Here is an 11,560-nt window from a genome sequence, read left to right as displayed (position 1 = left end):
GCAGCACCACCTCGACGATCAAGAATTAATGGAATCGCAGAGCCTCTCGAGATACCGACGTCACGCATCCCAAGAGGCTCTTGGCTGCTCCTTCAGCGCATGCCCGAGCATCTCGGGCATGTGCAGAAGGAGCCCCTCTATCAATAGGAAGAAAATTGCCAATCTCACACATGCACAGTGAGACCGGCAATTTTTTCTCCAATCTACGTCACTTGATATTAGCCTGCCCGGAAGAAGAGAGAAGAAGATAGCGGGACAACGTGGAACCCAATGGAAGAATCCTCTAGATGTATTGACTGCTCTGCGGGACTGAAGGTGTGTTTTTTTTGTTTTGGGTTTACTTCTGCTTTAAATCACATACAGGTACCAACACAGGTCTTCAACCATCTTCTTAAGTTTTGCAGTAGCCCCAATCTAGGGCACTGTAATATGCAAATATCAACTTTATCATATTAAATATATTATCATCATAAACAGAGCTGTAGTACAATGTTCCCCATCTCTTGCTTCATTTTGATTAATGAAGCTCGCCATCACTGTAAGGGCTAATGCACACAGACTGACATTGGACAAAATTAGTCATTTGCTGTATGTTGTCAGGTTCTTCTGGGTTGCATTGTTTTGCTTTGAAGTTGCTTTCAGTTCTTTTTGCATTCACTTTGACTTGCAGAAGAGAAGCAGCACAGATACTGGAGCCTTTATACCTGTGGGTAAACTAACTGAACTTTTCTGACCTCAGTATGTTTGCACTAGCATTAGCACATTGATCTCTCAAATTCTCCAGTTTTCAAGAGAAACTATGTCGATTTTTGGTTTCTACTTGGTTTGGTTGCTTTGGACAACACACATCTAGGGCTTATTTAGTACAGTCTAGGGAAAATTGTCCTAGCTCAAAGCTGTCTATCACTTCAAAGGGGAGGATGGACTTCTAGGCAGTTAATGACAGAGGACCAGTTTCTCTTTTTAATGCAATTCTTTATGTATTTTATCTATTCTCAATGTCTTTCAGTTGATAGTAGGGCCCAATCTGTGACCCTGCCTAAATAATTGTTTTGCATTAATCCATTTTTGTCTGAGGGTTATGGAAGTGACATACACTCAAGGTTTGAGATATGGGTTATGGAGGCAGTGGTATAGTTGCCTGATTTTAATATTTTTTTTGGTCAAAATAAGAAAACAGAACCAAATCATCTTTTGATATGACGGTTGCATTTTTAATAGATGATTTAAATGGAGGGACACTAAACAAAAAAGGTTTGTATACCTTTAGGGTTAAACACCTTTCCCACACACTTGACCTTTATCCTTATCTCAGGCTGCAGCAGGTAGAGGTCAGGCCCAGGTCCACAGTCTTTTATCTTTGTTTTTTTTTTTTCATTTAAGTTTTTCCTGCACTTTTTATTTTTTTACAATTTTAAATTTGCTCATTGCTTCTTCAAGTTGAAGTACTTGAACAATCTGTAGCAAAGAGATCACACATACAACTTCCTTTTTACACCTTTTCGTATCAGCCCCCATAGTTGTAAAAATGCTCATTGAGGCATTGAAATCATGCACACAAATCCCCCCACAGTTCAGTCCTACTTACCTTTCTGACCTGGTACTCCCCTGGCCACTCTCTTTGCTCCTCCAATGATCTACTAATGACTTCCTCACTCCTTACCTCAACACACGCACGGCTCCAAGACTTTTCTAGAGCTGCCCCAACTCCCTGGAATGGTCTTACTCGTCCTATTCAGCTTGCTCCTACTTTCTGCTCATTTAAAAGTGCATTTTAAACCCCTATTTCTGTCTCTTAAAACCCTCACTACCTCCCACTACTCCACATCTCCCCTCCTATTGTGTGATACTTCCTCCACCCCCTGGATTGTAAGCTCTTCTAGGCAGGGTCCTCTCCTCCTGTGTCACTGTCTGCATCTGTCTGTCATTTTTATTCGCTGCATAATATGTTAGCTCTATAAATCCTGTTTGATAATAATAATTTAGCTCTGAGGTAATTTATGGTACCATAGACCATCCGGTGTCCTAGAATGTATTTATTTACTTGTACATATTTTTTTTTCTTCAGAGAAATCAATCACTCGGTTCCGGATATGTCCATTCACGGAAGTTTATCCTCTGTCCACTGCTCACTGGATCTAAGTAAATATAAACTAATCAAAGGTCTGCTGGAGAACAATCTGGGGGAACCTGTTGAAGATTTTATGCGCCCGTATGACTTGCAAGATCCACGCATTCATGTGAGAAAAAAATATACTTTTCTCTTGGCGTTAAGCCTGTTTCTGAAAAGCTATAAAGAGTGCCACCTTTTAGTGGTTGAAGGACTATTCTTTGACTTAATATTTAAAACTTCTCCTGAAAATGCTAGTTCCCTGGCTATAAAGAATATTTAGTGGCATCAATACTTTATGAGGCTTTTATTTTAAACCAACATGCAATTCATATGTTTTGACATTGCATGCATGCGCATTGTGAAAATGTATTAAAACCAAAGATAGCCAAGCAGGAAGAATTATCAGATCAGCAATGGCAGCCTTCATATTTAAAGTACACGTTAATCTTTAAAGCATTGCCAAATATTACTAACATTAAAACTGTCAACCATCTTTCATCTGCAGACTGTTCTAAGTGGGGAGGTCTACACAGGAGTGTCTTTTCTCATTGATATGGTGAATGTTAGTTTGGAACTTCTTGAGGACAGTGATAAGGAGGGTGTAAACCATTCGTTGGCTCGGTAAGAGTTTTTGAAGGAATAATATTGTTTTGCAAAACTTTCTAAATACATATGTTAAGATGGGCAGGGATTTGCATTATGCCATTCTGACCCTTTATAATTGTTTTTTCTATCATTTAGGTTTGACTTTAAAAAATCCAAACTGCTTTTTGAGAGCTTTTCCAACCAAACTAAGTCTATTAACCTGGTTTCACATTCCATGATGGCTTTCGATACCCGTTATGTCTGCCACAAGCCACCTGTTTCTCCTAAGCCCAATGTGTTTAACTGCATCCTGCAACCTTCCAAGACCAACAGCAACCCTGGCTCCCTGCAGATTGAATTGCACCACAGGTAAAAAAGGCAGACATATTCGGATTGCATGCTAAACTATTTATGAATATTCCTAGCAGTATTTTAATTTTGGTATTGTTTTGTTATTGTTTGTATTCTTCTAGACCAGTATAGCTTAGTATGGCCTAGAAGCTAATAAAAAAGATATCCACCAATCAAATGTGCAAAAAATTATTTCCCCTATCCACCAAGACCACGCACTCCCCCCTCGTCCATCCCTTGCTTCATATTAACACCAAACCAAATCAGAACATCATATAAATACATAAAATTACGCACACTCACACACACTATGTATAATCTACATCCGATTTTGCTTTTCAGTTCAAAAGTTTGCTACCTCCTCATGGTCAATATGGCTTATGTACTCCTCCTTCCTCTCACTTGTCCACTCAATACATCTTTGACTCCATGGTTCTCTTTTAGAATATGATGCCCAGGTATCCCCACCCCTGTTTGCCCTTCCTTAGCTCCCCAACTCCCCCTGTATCAATATTGTTTTTTATTATATGTGTTTTTACTATGATTCTTATTGGATGTACAATTGCTCTATCTTCATATTGTTCTTTCTTATCACTGTACTGTTGGAATGTACCTTTTGAAATGCAAATAAAAATAGATTTACTCATAAAAAGTTTGCAATTACATTTGTTTTTTAGATCAACAAAGGACACCTCCTGTTTCACAGTTGTGCTGAACAACCTGAGAGTGTTTCTCATATTTGACTGGCTAATGCTTGTGCACAAGTTTCTGCAGACACCGAGCGACAAAGTACATCATGACCTCCCCCAGGAAGACAGGTCTGGCACCACTGCTCCAGTGGTCCCCAAAACTGTTAAATCTGGGGTTGTAACCAAGAGATCATCGGTACAGTTGACTCCCGAAAAACAGCTGGAAGTCAAGATTAATGTGACTGGTAAGAGGTCTTTTAGCCATGCCAAGTGTTACGTCCTCTCTGGCTAGCAGCAGTGCAAACTTTTTGCCACAAATGATTGTAATAATTTAGCATTTTTCAGTGGCTTCAGTCTTCTTTTTTGTTGAACCATAAATTTTAAATTTGTAGTTAGTGATACATATTTCCCTGACTTTACTTAGGAACGGAGTTTGTAGTTGTTGAAGATGCATCTTGTGTCGATACAAATGCTATCATTTTGAAAGGGACAACCGTTCTTACCTACAAGCCAAAGCTGGTGGATCGACCCTTTTCTGGCAGCTTATTTGGGATTGAGGTAAATTGAAACGAAAGATTGATCATCTGTTTATGTAAGATTGTTTTTTCTTGTATCACTCTGTCTTGTGTATTATATTTTATCTTTCACTTTCCATTTAGTGTTGTTTTTTTTGCCTAATTTTTAATAAGACGTTTAATATTTTATGTTGTTTAATATAAAAAAGAACACAGTTATTTGTGGAAGATTTGTGCACTTTTACGTTCACAGAACAGCAGATCTGCCATCTTGTTCTGTTCCCTTTGTGCACCCAACAGCCCTTTTAAAATACCGTTATGTAGCATTTTTGTTAGGGATTATTCTTTGTTTTAACAGGTATTTAGCTGCCGCTTGGGGAATGAGCAGGACACAGCTTTGTCTATCATAGACCCAGTTCATGTTCAGATAGAGTTGGTTGGGAATTCAAATTATCAGAACAGCTCTGGTCTGATGGATGCATTTAACACTGAGGACTTTCCACCAATCCTGGAGGTAATGCTGGAAATGCATTTTTTTATTACTATATTTTTTTGTGGAAAATAATCATGGCATTATTTGTGGAAGGGGAGCTTTACAGTATATACATGATTACATTTTCAAATGACTACTAGCTGTTTGTTAATCTTTTCCTAATTTTGATGTTAAAGAAGACTTGGAGTTAATATTAACCAAGGTTCAAATCCATTATTAGCATTAAATAGTCCTGCAAACACAGGCTCATAAAACATGTAACTCTTCACCAAATTTCCAATAAAATTAAACATGTATTTCCCATTTTTCATCTAATTTGCAGTTTATTTGTAAAATGTGACTACCATAATTCTATATAAAAAAACTTAACTTTTATATTCTGAATTTATCTTACCACACATTGTAAGCAGAAGTGGGAACAGTTCAATACACTGAGTCATTTCTCATACTCACAAGCAAAATGCTTCATTTTTCTCCTCTGACAGAACCTAAAACAGAATTCATTGTTGTGGCACCAACTTAAAACAGTGTTTAGGCCTTAATATTTTTTATTTTTTTTTTATAAATAGATTCAGCTTCAGACGCTGGACATCAGACTGTCGTACAATGACGTGCAGTTGTTCCTGGCTATTGCAAAATCTATCCCTGAGCAGACAAGTCCCAGTGCCCCGGATTCCACTGCTCCCGACACCTCAGCTGCTGCTTCAAATACATCCAGTATCATCAAAGAAAATGAAAGTGTAATTTTTAGAGACACACACAGGCATACTATGGATCCTCTTCTAGGTAGGAGTTCAGAGAAAGGATGTACACATGATCTATGTTGTCAATAATGTTAATATCACTCTTTTCTTAAGTGATATGACACAAAAGTCTCTGAAAGCTATTGTAGCAAATTACATTTCTGATTTAATAATTGGTTTGAATAAAATATAGATAATGCAGTAAGTTGCTGGGCACTTGTATGTCAAATAGTCCTGCCATTGCTTGCTCCTTTGTTACTTGGAATGTAAATGATTGCCACATACAATATAGAGTGCTTCTGGCTTTATGCATATGAGAACTGCATTAGTTCATCGTGGTTTAAAGAAATATTTTGTGGTTTGGAGATATTTCTTCCTAAAATACATTTTTAAAATATCTTTTCAATACTGCATTTAAAAATATCTCAGCCAGCAGATGGAGCATTTCCTTTTTTTACGTGATCTCCAATTTCTTCTTACCTCCTGCAGAAATAAACTGTGGCTTGCAGAATTTAGTAACTCAAGAGAATGAGGCAAACAGTTACATCTTCCCCTCTTTTCTTTCCGCTAGGTCAAAAAAGTTAGCTTGAGAACAGTTCTGGCTCCTGTTTTGTTCTTGTTTTAGAAACACATTTGTAAAGTATGGTGTTCTTTTATAGGAAACAGAATATGCATGTTGCTCCGTCTTCTGAGGGGCCGAGAGCCCCTTTACTTAAAAGCAACAGCCAAAGGGCCAATGAATACGTATGGATTACATGGATGTACATATGGATTTGTGATCTGTTGTTTTGTACAAATTCACTACAAGATAGAAATGATTATGAATTAAATGACCTTTTAGAAGATGCCCTGGGGATTTCATTGCGTTTCACCTTGTTTTTTTTTTATCTAGAAAACCAGCTTGCACGATTGCAGGAGTTAGGATTTGCTATGAAAGACTGTAGAAAGGCTCTGCTGACTTCACAAGGTAACTTGTGCTCTCAATGTAACCTACATTACATTGCTGTACTGTAGCAGCATTTTAACATCTTAACAATGCAATAATTTGCACTTTGGTTATGTCTTTCGTAAAAGGTCAGCTCAACAAAGCTGCCACATGGCTGTTTAAGAATGCAGAGCCTTTAAAGATAAATAAAACCAGTAACGGTGGAGGGGGCCTGCAATGGATCTCTGGCATGGAGCTAAAGGCTGAGAATATCTGTATCTGTTTCATCGATGACTGCATGGACTGCGATGTACCTCTTGCAGAGATCACATTTTCGCGTGAGTAAAGTAACTGGCTGAATATAATTGTGTTAACATAAATGCTTGATTTGATTTCTGTTTGAAAAAAAAACAAAACAAAAAAGCATTAAATCAAATCTGGGAGTCAAGTTGTAACAGAAAGCAGATACTGCTATCCACTTTTCACAAGAGACCACAGTAAATACTCCAGTATGTGCATTTTACATTTAGTTTATAAAAAAAAATGTAAGTCAGTGTGGAGCCCCTGAGGTTTCCTCTACAAAACCCTGCTGAGAATGCTTCAGGTAGATGAGGAGCCAGTCACAGACCAGTTAAAGTCATATTAGTAGTTTCATTCACCTCCTTAACTTTTTTTTACGTTTCTTTGAAGTTAATAGGGCTTCATTTGTTTCTGGGCTCTGAACCCCAGTTTTTTTTTTCCTTTAAACAGCATCAGTATGGTCATGCTGCAGCAGTTACATTGCTTTTCAGGCAGCCCTTAGTGTTGAAGATTCACTCCATAAGGCCCAATTTGCACAGATTAATCTTATTTTCAGTTCTCAGATCTGCGGCTTCACAGTACAGGTCCTTAAATAACAGCTGTTGTTTCTTTATTTAAATTTAGTCAGCACTTTAAAATGTATTATTATTGGGTATTTGAATATTTTTTGCTGATAAAAGTGAAAGACATTAAGGCTACTTTTCTTTAGTAGCATTCATTTCAATGATTTGATGGCTATGTGAATCCTTTGATTTCTTACTTTCAACTTTTCAAATTTGTCCTTTATAGGTCTTGTCTTTTTCCAGCACTTTGTGTCTAATCCCAATGGCGCCGCTGAATTTACGCTCGCTGGAGACTATTATAACCGTGAGCTTTCAGGTATGCGGTCCTATGTATTCGGTCCTATTTAAAGCTTTTTGTGACCTGTTTTCGAAGTGTCTGTTTAGCGACAGTGCTAAAGTGAATCTCTTTATTAGTCTTTAAATTCATCATTTTTACAATCCCTTTAGGCCCAGGCTCTACTCGGGGTATTTTGACATATTTTGACATTATGCCTTTCAGTGCTGTCAACTTCCACAATCTCTAATATCTATTAAAGCCAAAGTATTTTACATTGAAATGACTGGAGCAGGGTTAAAATTTACCTTGGGTGGAGGTTGAAACACTTTGTGCCACTTGGACCTAGTATTAGGGGGATTCTTCAGGAACACAGGCACCACAAGTCTGTATGTTAGCACGATTGTTCTTGGAGACTCTTAAGAATAAGTTACATTCACTAAAATTGAATTGTAGTTTCGCATTAAAAATTCTCTAAGGATTAAATAAATCTATGTTTCTTTTAAGGTTGGGAGCCTTTCATTGAGCCATGGCCCTGTGCATTATCCTGGCAAAAACAAGAATCTAGCCGTCTCCACCCCTCACGCCTGAAGTTCGATCTGAAAGCTAAACAGCGACTTGACATTAATATCACCTCTGTGTTAATAGGTATTTTGCTAAAGTGGTTGTGTACACTGAGGGCACAAGAGCTATATACTGTGTGTTTGTGTTTGTGTGTGTGTTTGGGGGGGCTAACCTCATCTTTCCTGTGTCAAAGTGTCTCTTGTTTACCTATCCTTCTAAATAGTGGGCATTATCTCTACTGTTTTTTTTTGTTATTGCTGCCCATGCTTTGTTAACAATAGTACATATTTGTAATTTAAAGTGAAGATATGTATTGGTTTATTTTTGTGATTCCCAGGGCAATACGTGAACACTAAGGAGTCGTGGATGGCTGATTACTGTAAAAAAGAGAAGGAGCAACCATTAGAGGCTGCAGAGGAATGGATGGGTTCCTCTGTGGACCCGCCATGTATTGGGCCAAGTAAGTCATTTACTATGAGGCTTGTTTGTTTTTTATTCTGCATGTCTCTTGCATGTAAGATTTCTGTACATTGCTGTACTTAAGAAGAGAACATATCTTCACAGAAATCTGCCATGGTCGATAGCTCCAGGGTTATATTTTTATCATGGCTTCCCTAATTGAACACTATAGCAAGATGACTGGAGCAGTTTTAACTGATGCCTTTTCTACCCAGAACTGAAAAGATTTGGCAATACATAAACTTGTATGTTTAGCAATGTAATCGCAATTCCTTCCTTATAAAACGTGCTAGTCACTGTATTGTTTTCTCTAGTTTTAGTGATTAGGTTGTATTTGTTTCCGACTGGTTTTAAGTGTTTAACTACACTGTGCCTGACTTAACAAGCTTGTTTTTTACCTTGACATTCATAATATATTGTATGTGCTTTGAAGCTGCACCTGTGTTTCTTCCTTCCACCTCTTTGTATTTGCTAATCTCTCCTCTCCTGTCTGCCAGGCCTTCCTCTTTCCTACCTTAGAACTAGAAGCACTGCCAGTCTGACTAACCTAGAACATCAGGTCTATTCTAGAGGTACAGTACTAAAAACACAGGGGACATGTACAAAAGCTTCCATTGATAAAGAGCACCACTAATAGATAAGCAAAGATTATCAGGATCCATGTTTTAAATTGTACAAATACTCACAGGTCCCAGGGATTCTGCACAGAGTCTCTCCTCCAGTGCATTTCTGCTGATTCCATATGCCGTAAATAATCAGAAGACAGCTCTCTTGGTCCAGGCATTTAAGGCACAACCACAGCCACTTGTTGTTTGGCATTTGAGCAACACATCACAATGCGAATGCGAAGTACCTTTCTGCCACAGTTTATCCTGCAGTAACCCCTTTTACTTCACTAACCCTCTTATCCCTTGAGCTGTGTATGTGTTTTTTTAATGCAGTTTCTTTCTGAATTTGTTACAGCAAAACATTTGTAATATATCTGTAGCAGACCTGCTGCAGGAACTAATAGAACACATCTGGTGTTTTGTCACTCCAGCCAATTTTCTCCCAAGTTGCTGTTTTTACTTCAAGACAGGGAATTAGTCTTTAACATTTAGAATTGTTTTATGATTTCCTCTTCTTTTTTCAATTTAAAAAACTGCACTTAAATACAAAGCCTAATAATTTACAGGTATTTATTATATTTCACAATATATATGTCTAGCATAAATATGATTCTAATAGGATGACTACAGGTTAACGTTAAGTAAAACATGGTAATGAAGAGTGATCAAAAACACCTTCACCATAGTCACCCAAATAATGTTGTCCTCTTGAATTTGTGACTATTACCCTGCCAGCCTAATGGCATGGGTTGGGTAACACAGCTGAGATCGTACATGGTAAGTACCAGAGGTGAAAATCATTGATTAAAATTTCCTCCATCAAGTTGATATTAATGATGGTGCCCTTTGTACATGTCTCCCACACTTCTAAGTCACAGAATGTTGTTTTTCCTAGGGTTTTTTTTAAATACTTTATTTTTTCATTATGTAATACACATTGTATAATGTTTTGTGTCCTTCTTTTTATCCTTTTTTTTCTTAATCATCTCACTATTTTTATTTGATATGAGACCATGTTTTTTTTACTAATTGTTAAATACATTGTGCTGTTTCCATACTACAGTTGAAATGAAGACCCCAAAACGTAGGCAGCCCTTTGTACCATTTGCTCTCAGGAATCACACAGGATGTACGCTGTGGTTCGCTACTTTAACTACAACCCCTACACGGTAAGTGTAGCCCATAATCAGGCACATTTTTTTATTGTTTTTCCAGATTTTCCAGTGCAAATTTAAGAAAGTTGTTATCCCTCATCATATATTTTTGCTCAACAGTTCTAATGTTCCCCAAGTTCACCAACGTGCTGAATTGCATCCAGTACCCATATGGCTTTCTTCTTTGTTCTTCAAAGCTATTTGCCCTTTTGTAGTGGGAGAGGGGAACTACAATGAATCTAAATGTAGGATAGCAAGAAAGATCCATCTCTGGTATTGATTTAGTTTATGATACAATTTGGGTCAATACACAAGACTGATTAAAGGAAATACTGCATATTATGATGATGTAAAATCCTAAATCTAAACATCTCTAGCAATACTTTGCATTCCATAAAAAGACATAATAGACACAATAACTTTTGCTAACCACAGCTGCTAAATGGTATATTTGACCATTACCTCTTCTGGATCAGATTGAACAGTGTGGGCTAGTAGGGGCATTCCAGACTGCCTTACTTCTGTTTCAAACATCTATTTTTATGCCAGCTTTTTCTCTTATAATGTAATTAAAGATACTTTACTATTTTGCAGAGCTGCTTTATCTCACAGCGGAAGCCCAGAAGTTGTTTCTGATGGTGATAAAAACTTCATGGATGACGCACACAATGTCAGTCAGTGGAGAGAAGTGCTCCCAGGAGAAGAGATTCCATTTGAGTTTGAGACCAGGGAAAAACTCAGACACAGGTATTGAGAACACTCTGTTTCCTTATAGGCATACAGTGGCTTCCAGCAACAAAAGGGATTATAGTCATTCCTAAAAAAAAATAATAATATCCATTCAAATTGTTCTGATGCAGCAGAACAGCACGGAATGTCCATTGTACAGATTTAAGAGATTACATTAACATGAATGAAGTAGTACTTTCCAATAAGTACTTACTTGATTGGATCATTGGAAAAGCTATTTATCTTATGATAAAAAGATCTAGTAGCTACTCATTTCTGATGGAACAATCAGAAACTTTTATGTATGAATGTATCATTCTTCTAAGATATAAACATCATTAGAGCTTAATAAAATTATCACGTGGTGCTCAGTAGTGTTTCGCCTGAAGTATTGACAATGGGATGACATGACATGTCTTTCATCTTTTATAGCCATCGGTAAGAAAATCTTTTTTCTTTGGACAGTATTTTAATGTTTGGTAAAATCCAGAAACT

General features: G+C 37.4%; 1 protein-coding gene across 2 annotated transcripts in view; it reads left to right on the top strand.

The window, feature by feature from the left end:
- VPS13D (vacuolar protein sorting 13 homolog D) overlaps positions 1–11,560 on the top strand; it is a 135,553-nt gene that overhangs the window by 37,875 nt on the left and 86,118 nt on the right. The window contains exons 28-42 of one of the 2 annotated variants that reach the window (XM_072426242.1): positions 2,069–2,240; positions 2,619–2,734; positions 2,855–3,067; positions 3,727–3,983; positions 4,163–4,296; positions 4,612–4,767; positions 5,316–5,532; positions 6,382–6,456; positions 6,564–6,752; positions 7,504–7,593; positions 8,059–8,199; positions 8,453–8,575; positions 9,072–9,146; positions 10,246–10,351; positions 10,931–11,083. In XM_072426242.1, the coding sequence (XP_072282343.1) occupies positions 2,069–2,240; positions 2,619–2,734; positions 2,855–3,067; positions 3,727–3,983; positions 4,163–4,296; positions 4,612–4,767; positions 5,316–5,532; positions 6,382–6,456; positions 6,564–6,752; positions 7,504–7,593; positions 8,059–8,199; positions 8,453–8,575; positions 9,072–9,146; positions 10,246–10,351; positions 10,931–11,083 (2,217 nt within the window). The remainder of the gene's footprint in view (positions 1–2,068; positions 2,241–2,618; positions 2,735–2,854; positions 3,068–3,726; positions 3,984–4,162; positions 4,297–4,611; positions 4,768–5,315; positions 5,533–6,381; positions 6,457–6,563; positions 6,753–7,503; positions 7,594–8,058; positions 8,200–8,452; positions 8,576–9,071; positions 9,147–10,245; positions 10,352–10,930; positions 11,084–11,560) is intronic. The other variant, XM_072426241.1, reaches the window with a different exon arrangement.

The sequence above is a fragment of the Pyxicephalus adspersus genome, chromosome 11 (assembly GCF_032062135.1).
Source record: "Pyxicephalus adspersus chromosome 11, UCB_Pads_2.0, whole genome shotgun sequence".
NCBI lineage: Eukaryota > Metazoa > Chordata > Amphibia > Anura > Pyxicephalidae > Pyxicephalus > Pyxicephalus adspersus.
The sequence above is the reverse complement of the archived record's forward strand: the minus strand, read 5'-3'. Positions and strand labels throughout refer to the sequence as shown.